This window comes from Eretmochelys imbricata, chromosome 2, assembly GCF_965152235.1.
Source record: "Eretmochelys imbricata isolate rEreImb1 chromosome 2, rEreImb1.hap1, whole genome shotgun sequence".
Classification (NCBI taxonomy): domain Eukaryota; kingdom Metazoa; phylum Chordata; order Testudines; family Cheloniidae; genus Eretmochelys; species Eretmochelys imbricata.
This window is the reverse complement of record NC_135573.1, coordinates 157711512-157728396: the sequence shown is the minus strand read 5'-3', so window position 1 is coordinate 157728396 and position 16885 is coordinate 157711512. Positions and strand designations below refer to the sequence as shown.

The following is a 16885-nucleotide window of genomic DNA, read 5'->3' as shown; positions in this document are numbered from 1 at the left end:
AATCTTGTGTTAGCCATATTATGCAGAATTACATCAATACCTTCATATAACACTGAATTTTAGTATATTTTTTTCTCATTTTGTTGCTGATGTAAAGTTTTTTTCTCCATCCAAGTTGTATTTTGACAATTCTTTTAACCATTCCAAATATGCTAGAGATGTGTTAGAATTCTATTTTATGAGAATTTCTCATTTTGCTACTAACAGGCATACTAGTGCCCATTTCTTGGCATATGTTGAAAGATTTAATTAATCTACTAAATCTAGTATATAGACCAGGAGGCAGGGGCAGTTATATCTATTCATCATTGTTACCTTTGCATTTACTGCAACAGTTCTTCTGTAATTTGTGACAAAAATATTATGTGGGACAGTTTTTAGCTGATAGTTGGTAGCATCTGCACAGTTTACTTTGATTCGCTAAACCTGAGGCATTTTGACAGTCTGGTATCCAGTAATATCTATTTAAGATTTTCTTGTGGAAAACTGTGAAGATAATGAACTGGATGTTCCGCTATCTTTCTTCTTGATCTTCTTCAGACAATGAAATATGATTCCATTTTCCCTTGTATCTCATGTTAGTGTGTACAACAATGTGGTTTGTGTATAATGGCCACAAAGGTATCTTTTAATACCAAATTTAAGAAAATCTTTTAATGGAAACATTTGTTTGTTTTTCCACATATGCCTAATTGCTGTTATATAATTCATAAGAAAAATGACATATGACAGGGACAAGGCACAAATGATATATTTTGTATAAGAAATGGAACAAAACTGCCAGAAGAAATTAAAGCTGTTACTCTGTATATTTGTCTTTGCATTCACAAGTTTGTAGTATTTGTACGGTCAACTTTAACTTTTCATTGTTCTGTATGAGGCTGAATATTGAATTTGATAAACCTCAGTAATCGTTTTATAGTAAAAGAGCTAATTTAATCTTTGAAATGACTAGGGTTTTTTATACAGTAGATGTATTTGGGATGTTTGAGCTATCTCATATTTAATAAAATTCTACATTTTTAGTCACAGACTATTTTGTGAAATGTGTACTGTCCTAACTGTGACACTGCATAATCTAAGACCATGTAAAACCAATGTGAGAAAAAAAAAGAAACAAGAATGTCTTTGCTCTTAGAATAGATGGTTTCCATCACATCTCAAGAGGAAGACTAAAGCTGTATTTTGAAAATATTGGATATTATTTCAAATTAGCTAGGAGACTTAGGAAACACAGGTTTGGCTATGTGTATTTTTTCTATCCCTGGAAACTATTATTTTGTACAAATTATGTGTTGGTAACTCATCACTATTTATTGTTATAAAGAATAGAAATTGATTTTTAATATTAAAATTGTCAGAGGACAAAATTGTTTCATGAGCAGGAATGACTTAGTCTGATAAAAAATTAATCAGATTATCTTCACACACAAGGGTATTTAGATGCCCAGAAGCAGGGCAGTTAGTTTTCCAACCTAATCACTGGTCTTAGATGGACTTCCCTTTTGGATTTGGGATTTTTGTTTTTGGATTTTTTCATTCTCCAAAGCACTGTTTTTGGGAATTCAGTGTTGCTCCCTCTATTAAAAAAAGTAAAAATCCAATCAATGCCCAAAAAGCCAACAAGCGAAGCACAGCTAGGTAGGGGAGGTAAGGCTCTGGTCTAGAGGCCTGCTGCACATTGATTTCAATGGGCCTTGGAACAAGCTCTCAACCAGCGTCGTTCACAGCACTGACACTGGGCGACAGGCTGCACCCAGCACGGGGTTGGACACAGTCACGTCGGGGAACCTGCTGCTGCTGCAACCCTAAGCCCCGCCCCAGTACTTCAAGCGGCTGCCGCCTGCGACAAGCCCCGCCCCCGCCCCTCGCGCTTCCCCGCGGAAGCCCCGCCCGCAGGCGGTGTCTGGTTGGCCCTTCAGGCGGGTATTAGCATTAGGACGTCAGGGCGCATGCGCACTGTTTGAAAGCAATGGCGGCGCTTACGGAGGAGGCGGTTCGGGAGAGAGTCAATCTGCGGCACCAGAACCTCGGTAACCAGCTCCCATCCTGGCGGTGCCACTCCTCCAGGAGAGGGTGGCAAGGATGGTCGCCGGGGACAGGAGCCTGGAGACGAAGACAGCAGCTTCTCCCGCTCGGTGGCGGTTAAAACCGTTAATCCGGCGGCACTAGGCGGGTTGGAAAACAAGAGGCGGGGCTTATGTAGTGGTCGCGCCTCCAGAGTACCGCTGACCAACGGGAGGAGACGATTGACAGCAGCTGGAGCTCCCCTTTCCCGCCCTCTCCCACCCGGTGTGGCTGCCTCAGGCAGGCCGCTGGCGGGGAGGGAGGGGCTGTGGGGGGCGGGGCTGAGACGCGGTGCATGCGCCTGTCAGGAGCTGCCCCGCCCCCTCGTATGGCGGTGTGGGAATGAGGGCGTGGCCACGCTTGGGAAGGGCAGGGCGGGGCTTACTGGGGTCGCCCATCACCCTGCCCTTGCTGGTGACTGATGGGCCCTGTGCTTGGTCAGATGCCCCCCAGCAGCAGGTTAGCAGGGATGTGGCATGCGGCAAGAACACTTAGGAGGCAAGAGCCCGTCAGCTTGGCCACAATGCCCAGCCCTTTTCGCAGCACTCGGCTTTGCCTGTCACAGGGCTGTGCCCGTGTCAGCTGCTAGTGGCTGCCTGGCCTCTTGCTACAGCACAGCAGGGGGAGGGCATCACCACCGCCGCCCCAAGTGGCTGAGGCTTGGGACCTTGGCGATGTTGGTCAGGGTTTGATTGCTGCCTGTGATCCTGGCGGTGGCAGTGTGGACATGCTTGGTTTCACAGGTATTTGCTCTGAGCCCACCCACATGTTCAAACTGTCCTGGATTTTAAAATGACAGCTGTTGTGATTGGAGCAGCCTGAATCCCACATCATAAGGGAGGGGGCAGAAATGACTTTATATCACCTTTAGAGCTCCCTGATTGTACACAGGGGGCTGGTCCTTTGAGTGGCAGACAGATACAACTGTCATAGTCGAGCTGCGCTCTGGCCATGCCCCTCTTCCCTTCATGATGCTCCCTACAGCAGGGACTGTGGAGGCAGTATATATCAATGGTTAGGGGAATCCCCAGTTAGCCGAAAGATGGTGATTTTACAGTAGACTGTGTAGGGGGATCTGGCCCCCTGTCCTGTTTCTTGTCCCATAAATATCTGTGGAGGCCTCCAAATTATTAGAGTCAGAGACCATTGCTTTATGCCAGTTATAAAAGCTGCTGGGAAGCCCACTTTCAAGCAGAAAAACGTGGAGTATTAGGGTATATCTACATTGAAATGAAAGACCCCAGCATAGCCACAGCTGGTCCAGCTCAGCTAAATTGGGCTGCAGGGCTAAAAATTGCTGTGTAGACATTTGGGCTTGGGCTGATGCCCTGGTTTTGGGACCTTCCCCCACCCCCGCATGGAGTCCCAGAGGTTGGGCTGTAGCCTGTACCCAAACCTCTACACAGCAGTTTTACAGCCTGAGCTCCGAGAGCCCAGTTCAGCTGACCTGGGCCAGCAACGGGTGGTTAACTGGAGAATAGATGTACCTGCAGAGTCCAGTACTGCTCTCACTTAAACTAGTTTTAATCCAAAGTAACTCTGCTAAAATTAAATGTATTACTCTGGTCTTACACCAGTGTATCTCAGAGCAGTATATAGCCCAACAGCTGTAGTAGCTCATGTCACAATGAGCATAATCTTCCATTTCTTTGCAACTCATAGTCATTTATTCCAGTGCAAAGTGAGTATAAAGCTCTGCAAAATTGGAATCAGTAGATGAGTACTTAAGATGGAGGCCCATTAACCGGTAAAAGCACCTTTCTTTCCTCACTTCGCTTCCAGTCAGGCTAGTGTAATCAGACTATTCTTTTTTCTTTAATTGGTACACCATCTGTGCACTTGGTACTATGTGAAATTAGAGAAAGATCAGTTGCCGGTTTGAGTACCTCACAATCCTGATTAGACTAGCACGGATAAAACATAGCACATGGACTTACTAAGTGATGATCCAAACTCAAATGGATGCAGATATCTTCCTTTGTTTTCCAATGCATTTCTCCGTAAAGTGGGTTGACATTGAAAGACCCCTAGGAAAAGCATGTCTTAAGGAGTGTATGAGTGTTGAGAACGAGAAGTTGGCATGCTAGACATGAAAAGGGGTAGCTTGGAAGAATAGACTGTTTTAATTCAGTTGTAAATTGGGAAAAGCTCTGGGCAACAGTCACCTGACTTCAATTGTGCAAAGACAGTACTGTGTGGTTCTCTTGCAACGATATCAGCTAGAAACTTTGGGACAGATTCTGCTTGCCGCTTAACAAATGTGCAATATGGGAAATGGCACAGAGAGCCTCCCCTTGCCAGCTCTTGCATGGTCCACATAAGGATCAGGGAGAATTGCATTTGCTGTACTTGAGGGGCATGTAACATTTCAAGGATGCATTGTGCGTGGTAGACAGATCTACCAGTGCTTACCACTGTCAAGCCATATGCGAGATGGAGGAGGACATAAGCTGCACCCTACAAAGAAATGTAATAGTGGGCATGCAGCATCTGTATCGGGGTGGGTTTCGAAAATTGTATGGAGACTGGTTAAGGGAGGGGGACATGGCCCTCCCTGCTTCTCACCCCCTGACGGCGCCCCGGGACCCCTGCCCCATCCAACCACCCTTTTCCCTGTTCCCTGACCTCCCCCGCAACCCCTGCCCCTACCCCTGCCTGGCCCTCCGCCACCCCATCCAACCACCCCCCCATCCCCGTTTCCTTCCTTACTGCCCTGCCTGGACCTCTGCCCCATCCAACCACCCTTTCTCCCTGTCCCCTGACTGCCCCCACTGCCCCATCCAACCCCCCCCCTTCCTGACTGCCCCTCCAGGACCCCTGCCCCCATTCAACCCCCCCTGTTCCCTGCCCTCTGACCACCCCAACCTCTATCCACCCTCTGACTACCCCCTGACCATCCCTGCCCTCTATCCAACCCGTCCTGTTCCCTGCCCCCTTACTATACAGCACAGAGCACTGGGTCAGGCCGGGCTCTGCAGCTGCACTGCCCCAGAAGCTTGCAGCCCCTGCTGCGCCGCCTGGAGCATTGTGCCGGCAGTGCAGTGAACTGAGGCTGCAAGGGAGGGAGAACAGCAGGGGAGGGGCTGGGGGCGAGCCTCCCAGGCCAGGCAGAATTTGGCCCGTGGGCCGTAGTTTGCCCACCTCTGATCTATATGCTTAGGAACTCCCAGTGGTGTAAGGATGTTTGATTCAGCATTGCTATGCTCAGACGCTCCCAATGTTTCCTTTAGTGTGGTGTGCTACCACATTTCCACTAAGGGCTTATCTACTCTACCACTTGAATTGATGTAACTTATGTCACTCAGGGGTGTGAAAAAGTCACCGTTTTGTGACACAGGTTACATTGACTTAAAGCAGTGTCTACACTGTACTGTGTTGCAGGGAGATGCTGTTGCAGGGAGATGCTCTCCCACTGACATAACTTCCGCCTCTCGTTGAGATGTAGTAATTATGCCAATGGGAAAGTATCTTCACCAGATGTGCTGCAGCTGCTGCACTGTAGCACGATAGTGTAGACTAGCCCTTAGTGTGGGTTGTACCCACAGCACTCAGTTCTACCCTGTTTTTTTTTTTCTTTTTTCCCCCTTCAAATCAAGCCTGGATTCTGCGGTATTTGATGGCTATAGAAGAGTGGACTCATTACTGATGTACCCCCTTATGGCTGGGTTTGGGTATTAACTCTGCTCATCTAGCGCTTCCTGCTGACATCCACTCTGGCACTACCGTGTCTCTCCTGTGGCTCAGATCTCCAGCCAGGTCACATTAAAGCTCTCCTCTTCCACAGTATCAACATCCCTAAGGGACCTTGTCCCACACAGTACTGGTCATCAATATGACATCTCCTGCCCTTTCCAGGGCTCCTCTTCCATTCCCTTTTTCTGTCAGAATACTGGCCCTAGGACTTTTCCCTGGAGTATTTTAACCAAATTCAAAAGCGAAATACAAACCAAAACGATAGCAACTTCTGCCCATTCCCTCAGGTTTAAATTTTTAATCCATCCTGGAATCTCCCCCAGCTTTCTGTTCTTCTGGAGAATGCTCACTCTCACAAGTTACTTCCTTGGAGCCTTGCCTCTTCTTTGAATCCTCCACTTCTGTCTATTCCTAACATTGTCTGCCTATCGGTTGGCTTTTATCAAGTCCACTCTAGGAGTTCTTTTCACTCTGCCATCAGAGCCTGGCCCAGGCATATAAACTCCTTCCTGAAGCTCTTCGGTTGAGTGCCTGGCTGGATTTCTTTTCTGAAGGTCCAGGTCCTGCCCTTTGTTTCAGAGCTCACTGGCAGAGCATGCTCCACCCCAGTGACATCTCTGTACGTCCTGCATACAGTCTCTGGTACTCAGAGAGGGACTGCAGAGTTCTTTCCATATAGCCCCCTTCTGCTTTAGTCTTCCTCCTTTTACAGAAACCACCCAGCTCCTCCCTAACCGAGCTTCATTTTTAAATAAGCCTGGCCCACCCTGTAGGTGAAACCAGGTGTGTTAATTGGCCTTGCCAGCCCACGTTAACTGTTTCACCATCTGTGTGAGGCAAACATCCCAATCACAATGGCATTGTGCTCCCTGTCTATCATAGAAATCTTCTTGCTCACTGTTGCTTTTGTATGACTAAGCAGACTTTTTACAGTAGTGACTGTGCCACCTTTTCTATTCAGAATGCCCCCACCAGCATGAACTCACACACGGTGATAGTAGGGTCATGCTGTGTGGAGGATGCCATTTTGCCCTAAAATGGCATCCTCCATGTGGTGTGACCTTGCATGTACAATTTACATGAGTTCCTGCTGTGCGGAGGATGGCATTTTGCTATACCAAATGCCATCTTTCATGTGGCGTGACCTTGCAATGCATCATGCTATGTGGAGCATGCCATTTTGAGGTTGGATAAATGACATCCTCCATGCAGCAAAAGTGCCGATTCACCATTCTGCCGTGATCAGACCTCACTACAGAACAGCCCTGAGCACATCACTAATAATACTTTTGTTATTTGATCTAGGAATATCTCGTAAAGCACATTCTTGCTCTTAACTGTGAGGGTTTGATCCAAAAAGTGCTAAATGTCTGCGGCAAGGTGCTGAGCACCCTCACGTCCCATTGATTTCTATAGGAACAGTGTATGCTCAGTAGGTGCTTACAATCAAGCCCCACATGACCTGCAGGGTTTTTTTGTGTGGGTTTTTTTTTTTTTTTGCCATTTGGTTATTTATCTGATGAAATACAAGCTGTTTCTGCTAAAAGAACTAGGGAAGAAGTTTTGTTTCATCACATAGACCCAGAAGACAAGTACAAAAAGGCTGCTTGGGTACATGCCAATAAATCCATTAGAATGTGGCAGAACTGTTTGGTTAGAAACTAGGTTTTAGTGTAATAATTTAGTGGCTTCTTAAGAAACTGCCACAGATCTATCTAGTTGAAATAGGTATACTGTGTTCACAAGTTGATATAGATGTAATCTGACGGCAAGAAACATAATTTACAGATGCACCCCTCTTTGGCCACATGTGAATGTCATTAGAATTTTGAGAATGGAAGCGGAAGTGTTGCTTTCTATCCTCTGCCTTTGTGGCTCAATTTCCATGCAGACAGCTTGGTGGGAAGCAATACAGATGGAAGGTGTATTATCTCCCTCTAGGTCCTCTTTGCAGTTCTACCACGCAGCATATCTGCAGACAGTTTTTAAAATCTGCCCTCATAGGCACAGGGAGGCCGATCGCTGTGATTGTTAGCTCTACTTGCCGATGATAAATATTCTCCAGGTCGTTGACACGCACAACCCTAAAATCACCAAAAAAATTTAAACATATATCTTGCATTTCTGTCACTTCAATATCAGGTGTATTTAACATAATTAGAATAATTTCAATAACTTCATTTGTCTTTAGATAAATATATTCAGGTTTCACATTTTCTCATTGTAGCTGATGTCCGATCATTGTCTCTTCCTGGAACTTATCATGAAAAGATTACTCATTTAGGAAATTCTCTGAAAAATTTCACTCGCCTAAAATCCTTAGACCTCTCTCGCAATGCATTGGTTAGCTTGGAGGTACGTTCTTTGTTTAATTTTTTTAAATGATTATTTAAGATAAATATAACAGGAACTGGGTTAGGTCTTGAAGTCATGGAGAAAGGACAAGAGGATTGGGGGAGTCATATTGAAGGTTTTATGGAGGTTGAAACAATATCAGATTTTTTTGTGCTTTGCAAGCCCGGTACCTTATGGAAAAATAATGGAGGGTACAGGTGGAGGGGGCACCAGTTTACCTTCCGATAAACTTGAAATTCAGTATCTGTAAAGAAAATAAGTATTTTGTGAGCAGCCTCGCTATCTGCTCCATCACCAGCACAGCATGCAGATCTTGATTTAGGCCCTGATCCTGCAAACACTTGTGAGTACTTTACTTTTTTTTTTTTTTTTTTTTTTTACAAGTAAATGAAGCTTTGGAGGATTGGTAACAGAATAGTGTTTTATCTCCAAATGACAATTTTGAATCTCATTTGGGTTAGTGGTCAAAAATCATTTGCTGGTGGCTGTTCAGAGCACTGTGTGTAATGATTTTGTAGTTTTAGTCTAATTCCAAGTGGACTGGAGTCCAGATTATAATTGGCACCTTTGGTTGTAGTCTCAGCAAAAGCTGGCTTGGAGTCTGAACTAATGTATTAAATTTACAGGTTGTCTTTCTCGGAGATTGTGGCACTTCAATGGTTTAGTATGCGGAAACATGCATTGCCATGCCTGTGCTATAGCTCCTTTGTAGTTGAAGGAGGATTTTAGTTTCAAGTGCTATCAATCCATCACCTTTTTCAGGTTGTGGCCCTGATCTTAAAAAGACTTACACTCATGCTTAATTTAAACACGGGTTCAACTAGTGTCATCGGGACTCTTCATATGGGTAGAAATAAGTATGTGCTTAAATCTTTGCAGGATCAGAGTGTAAGTACATAATCGCTTACCTCAACCCTTTTTGTGAAAAGCAGCATCAATATGCTATATTACTTTATTTTACATAATATCTGTAATATTTCTTGATAGCTTGAAGAGCTCAAATTGATGAATGTCAATACTTAGGTGCTCAATTCACATTTAAGTGTCACCACTCTTAACTAATTGTTCATCTTGCTCAGCAAAATAATGTTAACTTCAAAAATGTTTTAAGTGTCACTAGAAAATTTTAAATATTTAAAGATGCCACTAGAAGACAGAAGGGCTTTATATGCACAGAACAGGTATGGCATGGGCAGCGGTTATGAAGTTGTCCCCAAGTGCTCTACCACTCAGCTACAATCCTTGTCTGGAAGGAACATCTTCTTGGTAGATAGTTTTGATACAGCCAAAAAGAATAACAAATAATGTCACCTGTGATTTTTGTTTGTGAGGTTTTTAAAATGTTCATGTATGCACTAGAACCTGGACTGAGACCAGCAACTCGTTTCACATAGCCACCAAACAGCTACAGGCAGCTGGTAAAGACTGTTAAGTCACTGGTTGCCTGGCTTTGATTTATATCAATGACCTAGTGTATTTCACTCTATGAAAACGTAAAGTTTATTGGAGTCATATGTGAGTACAAACTAATATGGTTTCTATTTTCTATACATTAACAGGGCATTCAGCATCTGATATTTTTAGAAAAGCTCAATCTCTATTACAATCACATTTCATCACTGTCTGAAATATTTCGACTTCATAGTTTAACTGCACTCAAGGATGTAGACCTCCGTCTCAACCCTGTAGTTAAAAATGAGTCTGATTATCGTCTTTTTGTTGTGCACATGCTTCCTAACCTTCGACGCTTAGGTAAGTACAATTCAGAACTTCAAAACTTAATTGAGTTCTTGAAATTTTAGATATAGTGTTAGGTATCTTGTATGAAAGAGAAATATATATGTGTATGTATCAAGAATGTGTCTGTGGTGTGTGATTTATGCAATTTATTCCATATGAGTGCCAATGAAACCTTTATACCATGTCCATATTTATTCTTTAAAGGCTATATATGTACTTTTAAGAATGTTGTTTTGGTGGTATTTCTTAAATGTATGGAACAAAATGTTGTATCCCTGCACCTGGCTTTCCAGGTGGAGGGATACCTTTGTTACCATAATAATGGCTAGCTAAATGGTCAGTAGGACTTCTGATACCCTTTTTATTTATAACTTTTAAAAAATATGAAAGAATATTAGATTAGATAGAGAGGAAGGATAGGCCAGTGACTAAAGAGCTAGCCTGGGACTCAGGAGACCCAGGGTCCTTTTCCTGTGCTGCCACAGGCTTCCTGGGTGACCTTGGACAAGTCACTTAGGTCCAGATCCACAAAGGTATGTAACCAGTGAAATCAGTGGATGTAAGGAATCTAAATACATTTGTGAATCCGAGCCTTAGTCTCTATGCCTCAGTTCTGTAGCTGGGAAATAGAGAGATAATAGTATTTCTCTGCCTCCCTGGATGTTGTGAGAATAAATACATAAAAGATTGCCAGATGCTCAAATACCCATGGTAATGGGGGCTGTATATGTACCTAAGATATCTAGATAGATTGACTGGAGACCATCTACCTGTGCACATTAAAGCATGTTTTTATTATCATCATGCTTGTGCTTCTTTGTGAATGCAAATTATCTTAAATTAATCTGTAAGCTCTTTAGTGCAGGATCTTTTTTTTTAAATTGTGTGTTGGTTCAGGAATCAGTAGGAACCATGTCCTGTACCAATAGCATGAATTGACAGATTTAGCCCATCACTCCAACAGGTTTCTGTGGTTGATGTACATTACCAACTTAGTGCATGCTAGGGTTTGAGACCGAGCCAATGCCATTTATCAGCAGCAGGGCTGGCTGTTGCATGAACTTAAATACATAATGAAGTTCAAAGCTGATGTGCATTAACCTTCGTAACATGATTATTTAGGGTATTCAGTACTTTATTAAACAATTTTAGATCATTCAAATATCCCATTGCAGATGTTCTTTTAGTACAAACAATTTTATAGACTTTACGGATGTGATTTTTCTAATGTTCTCACCACTGGTCTAGCTTTGCTCCCCTTGTCTTCAGTAGTAGAAGAATAAGGCCAACACTGAGCGGTTTTGAAAATCCCACCCTATGTTTAATTTGAAAAAAACATTACCAAGGTTGACTGTGTTTTGAAAATGCAATATATTTTTTCTGAATAAAGACGTTTTGAATAAAGGTTTAGAGTAAACATTTTGTAATATGAAGGGTGCTCTATTCTGTTATGCTTTTGTATTAATATTTTCTATGAACATATGATTTGATTAATTAGACACACAAATATGCACACAGCTGTTACACAAATTAACTGTATACGTAAATGTTTTGATAAGAAAGCTTACTATTTCCTCCTTGCGTTTATTTGTATTTCAAACTTTCTGATAATGCTTATCAGGACTTCTGCCCACAACTAACTTATGACTAGTGGATATATAGGGAAGAAAACCGTATCCTGCTCCCTGTAGGATTCTGTTAGCTTCTGTGAACCAATCCAACAGTTATACCAAAACAGAAGAACTAACTATTTAAAATATCACTTTGAGAACTTGTCTTTTCCCCTTCCCATAGAATTGTTCAGAACAGTGACCCATTTTCAGTAGTGCTTTGCATATCTTTTGCTGTCAATAGTGTAGTTTGTGGCTTTGTAAGTTAAAAGATTTAAGTATCAGGATCCTTTAAAAGGGAATGTTGGGTACATACAGCTGTACTACCATAGCAAGATGTTAACTTAAAAAAAAAAAAAACCATGCCAAATACAAACCTCTTTAACTTTTGTCTCTTTGTTGAGTAGTTCATTATACAAAGAAAATTAGGACAATTGTCATTGAGGCCATCTTCCCCTTCTGCTAGCCTGAGAACAGAATTCACTTATGTCTGTGTGAATGGAGTTGCCAGTCAGCCCCAAATATAAAGCTCTGTTTTCGTTGCGGAGCCAAAGGGAGAAATCTTGTCCCACTCAAAATCAATAGAAGTTTTGCTGTTGACTTCAGTGGAGTCAAGATTTCAACTGAAAGATCATTGCTCATGGCCTCTGGTTTCATTAACGAAAAGCTACAGTAGAATTTCAGAGTTACGAACTGACCAGTCAACCACACACCTCATTTGGAACCGGAAGTACGCAATCAGGCAGCAGCAGAGACAAAAACAAAATGAAAATCTCACAAATACAGTACTGTGTTAAATGCAAAGTACTAAAAAATCAAAAAGAGAAAGCAGCATTTATCTTCTGCATAGTAAAGTTTCAAAGCTGTCTTAAGTCAGTGTTCAGTTGTAAGCTTTTAAAAGAACTATAACGTTTTGTTCAGAGTTATGAACAACCTCCATTCCCAAGGTGTTCTTCTGTGATTTCAAATTCATATTACATGAACCCATGAGCGGTGGGTGGAGCCCCACGTCGGGTAGGCTAGCCCCCAGCTGTGCCCCTCTGCCCAAGCCCCCTGCAGCCAGAGCCCTATGCCCCCTCCTTGTGGCCGGAGCCACGAGTTCTCTCCTCTGCCCAGAGGAGCCCCAAGTCCCTCCCCCACAGCCAGAGCATCCTTGGGCCAGCTAGAGCCCTTGAGCCCCCCCACATGGTCAGAGAAGCCCTGGGCCAGCCAGAGTCCCCCCACAGCACTCTGTCTTCCCAGACCCCAAGCTGCCCTGCGTGAAAAGCTCTTGTTTCTTCTCTTCCGGGAGAATTCATTTAGCTTTTGGTATGCTCCATGGAAGGTTCTGGGGTGGCTGAGGAGGTATGTGTTACTCAGCTTCATCAGTAATCTTTCTGGAGTCCAGGGAGATTATTGATTAACCCAGGAAGTGGAATAGCAGATACCACCTCCTTGGCTGCCCCGGGACCTGTATGGGGCATAATGATAAGAGAAAACTTCCCCCTCCAAACCCACACCCGGTGTCAGGAGGTCGCAGCTGTGCCTGGGCAGGCTCAGCCTTCCCTGGCCTATTCTACCCGCTGCCACGTGGCTGTTTCCAGGCTTTCTTTCTTGTCTGCCGTTCTCCCTTATTAGGGTGGAATCTAATAAGCTATAAGCTATAATAAGCTATACCTGGCCTGACGGGGCTTCCAACACCTGCTATCAGGATGAGGAGAATCATCCTCTCTGTTACAGTCTATTTAAATGTGAAGGGGTTGTTTTCCTACAAATGAATTATGAGATAAAAAGCCTACAAAACCCAGACACAAAACTTTAAGCCCCTACAGAATGGGTTGGGTTTACAAATGTTGGCTCTGGAATAGCAATTATGTTCTATAACATTAGCTTAGACATATGCACGTGTTGTTTTCACAATGAATGGAACTTTCAGAAATCTATATATTTTTAACTTTTGGCCTTTTTTTCTCCACTAGGAGCACGTTATGTATTTTCCTTAAAACTGACATGATGAAATCTGTGCCCTCACTGGTTATCAGAGGTTTATCTTCTGTAAATGTAGTCAGTTTGAAGGTGCCATGATACCGTTCTGATTTCCTGAGTTAAAAGCTATAGTGAAAAATATTAATGACATTGATTCCTTTTTATGGGGATTTTTTTCTAGATGATCGACCAGTGAGAGATAGTGAACGAAAAGCATCCCTTTTGCATTTCACCACAGATCATGCATTTGAATTAAAAGATTCTTCACCAACAGCAAAAGTGAATGAAATTGAAAGGTATGAACAAAGTAACAGAAGCAGTAGTTTTGAAGTGTTGGAAAGGCAATTAGGGCTTAATTCTAAAGCAAATATTGCACTCAGGCAAGTTTATAAACATCCTTAGTGGAAGAATCCAAAAGTGCAGCTGTGAAAACATATGGAAAATCTTCAAGGCTCTCTTGTCCCATCAGTGTAAATCTTATGAGTTACTTTGGGGAATTACTCAAGTCCGTGTCTGACAAACCTTACCTATTTGTTACTTGTGCATTAAATTCCTCCAGGCAAATTTCTATGTGTTTTGAATACCACAGGTCTCTGGCTTAGGAATTCTTGCCTCATTACCAGTTACATGATTCCTCTTTCTTCATTTGTCAGTTAATGCTGTTCATATTCAGTTCTGTCTTTGTTGATCTCTTGCTATAAGTAAGCCTTTCTCTGTGCTGTGCCCATCAATTTGTATTTTTATAATGGCACTAATCTCTGGTATCTGAGTGTGCGATCTATGAAGGTACTTAGGCACGTACATCCCAGTTTTGGCTTGGCTGCAATCCACAAAATGCCTGCCAAACAGTGGAGGCGTCAACTCAGTCGATGCCAAATTTTTCAGAGTAAACGTTCCCGCCTCTAGATAGGCACACTGCTGCTCAACTCTAAGCTCTTGGACACCCCAGACAGATAGGTGTGTGATGGGTTTCCCTCCCCCCCCGCCCCAGTGCCACCTGATGTATTGGGGTACCACTGAGCCCGCCTGTTCCACCAGGCAGGACTCCCTTACGCTGTCCTGCTGAGCCAGACCCTCAAGCCTCCTCCAACACACACACAGGTAGGGACACACCCAGCTGCAGAAGGACACAGACACTGAAATCAGCACTGCATGAGTAGGCTTCAGCTAGGGAATTGCCCAGCACTCAAGTGCACACCCCCTCTGGAGTGCAAACCCAAAATTATATCGTCTTGCACTGCACAGAAATCTGTACAGTGTAAGGTCATGAAATTTGCTCCCTCCTTCAGTGTGGTGAAAGATGTGCACAGTTTTTGTCCCCCCCAGTTATGAATGCCACAAACTAGTTTTAAACAAAAACAAGTTTATTAACTACAAAAGATAGATTTTAAGTGATTATAAGGTTTAGGAAACAGATCAAAGCAGATTAACTATCAAACGAAACAAACATACAAACTTAAGTTTAAGATACTAAAAAAAAAACTGCTTACAAGTAGTAATTTCTCACCTGAAATGTTGTTTTAGCTAGATTGAGGTGGTTCTTGAAGGCAAGGTGCTCTTACTTGCAACTTAAAACTCAAGGTTTCTTCTTTCACAGGTCAGACCCCTTTCTAGCATGGGCTCAGCTCTTCTCCCCCACTTTGTCTTTGTTTCTTAGATATTTCCAGCAGCCATCCTGGCTGGGGATTCAGTGAAGAATGACCCTGATTATGTCACTCCCCTGCCTGAAATAGGTTTTACATATAGCGGGAATCCTTTGTTTTCTAGTGTGGTTGCCCACCCCACCCACCCCGAAAAAATACTGGTATTCTATCGTGGAGTCCAGGACCAGATGACTTGATCATATGACTCTGCAGTGTCAAAGCAGCCATAAATCAGAGGGTTTTTTGGTAGCATCCCAGGAAAGCTTCTCAGGAAGGTGGGAGATTAGCATCTTCAAAGACCTGTTGTTCTCCCTAATGGTCTGTTGACTTGTTCCCAGCTAGCCAGCCAGACTGATTACATTCTGTCTGGTGGGCGTTCCCTAGGTGCAAACACTTTTGTAGTACAGATGTATTGTCAATAGTCCTAACTTTAGATACAAAAAGGATACATTCCCACAAATAGGATAATCATATTTAGTAAATAACCTTTCCAGTGATACATCACATGATCTTTCTTGCATAAAATACATTATGATTGACACAATCATATAATATTACTCTGAAAAATATGGGAAGCAGTGTCACAAGGTGTTCATCTGTCTGAGTTGCACGTGGAGCATTCTGAGAGGCCACCTACCAGATCAGGTCCCATCCAAAATCTGGTTGGAAGAGGTGGTGATGGTGCCTCCCATTTTATAATTTTTGTCCCAATAGTAAGGGTCTCAATGGGAGGCCCAGGTTCAATTCCTCCCTGTGCTGGAGTGGGAGAAAGGAGGTTCTCCCAGTTCAAATCCTACCTCTCAGGAGAGTGCTGTGCTATGTTCCCTGTGAGCTGCATGGCTGCGCAGCAGTCTCTCCAGGCCTGCTGGCGCTGCTGGGGAGAGGAGCCCGTTTCCCGGTCCAGGCCCGTCAGAGCTACCGTGGCTGGGGAGAGGAGCCCCTCCCCAGGCCCAGGGCTGCCGGGGCCAGTGAGAGGTACCTCTCACCTGGCCCTGAGCTGCTGTGGTAAGAGGGCTGCACCCCAAACCCCTCACCCCCAGCTCCACCCCAGAGCCCGTACCCCAACCAGAGCCCTCATCCCCCCCACAACCCTCTGCCCTAGCCCTGAGCCCCCTCCTGAACTCCAGCCTGGCCCCACCCCAGCCAGAGTCCTCACCCCCACTGCCCACCAACCCTTTGCCCCAGCCCTGAGCCCCTTCCCACGCTCCAAATCCCTTGGCCCTGGCCCCACCCCCACCACATGAATTTTGTTAAGTGTACCAATATGGAGGTGATGTGTCACACATCACCTCCATATTGGTGCACATAACAAAATTCATTCCGTACATGGACATAAAAAATTAGAGGGAACGCTGGTGCTGTGACTACTGAGCTATGGAATATTCTGATGTGGGCTCCCCCTCAGTCTCTCCTGTTGGTGCTGTTCTTCTGCGGGTAAATAATGAAAGAGGGACTAGAGCAGGGTCTCCCACCTCCCAGGTAAGTGCCCTAACCACTGGTTGCTGGACCCACCACTCTTTCACTATCTCTCTGGCCCAGTGACTGTCATTATTTTTTTACAGTGGAATAGCTTCAGCAGGAGAGAATGGGGGAGCAGGTGAGTGCCTTAATCATGAGGCTAAAAGTTGTAAAGTTGGGGCAGAGGTACCCCCTCTTCCGCTGGCTGTTTTATGTAGAGTAAGGCAGGTGCCTAACTCATTCCTACAAGAAACTGCTGAGGTGCCTAAAGCCACCTGACTCCAGGCAGCTGGTTTCCAAAGCAGAGCTAGGAACCACACTGCAGCCTGGACTTCAGCCTCGTCCCCCGCCCAG

At 44.1% G+C, this 16885-nt stretch overlaps 1 protein-coding gene across 5 annotated transcripts in view; it reads left to right on the top strand.

The window, feature by feature from the left end:
• The first annotated feature begins 1972 nt into the window (after positions 1-1972).
• Positions 1973-16885, top strand: part of CEP72 (centrosomal protein 72) — a 67258-nt gene continuing 52345 nt past the window's right edge. For all 5 annotated transcript variants that reach the window (XR_013345248.1, XR_013345249.1, XR_013345250.1 and 2 more), the window contains exons 1-4: positions 1973-2033; positions 7988-8115; positions 9675-9867; positions 13612-13726. Coding sequence is in view for 2 of the 5 variants with exons in the window: in XM_077810895.1 (XP_077667021.1) it covers positions 1973-2033; positions 7988-8115; positions 9675-9867; positions 13612-13726 (497 nt within the window). In the remaining 3 variants the exon portion in view is untranslated. The remainder of the gene's footprint in view (positions 2034-7987; positions 8116-9674; positions 9868-13611; positions 13727-16885) is intronic.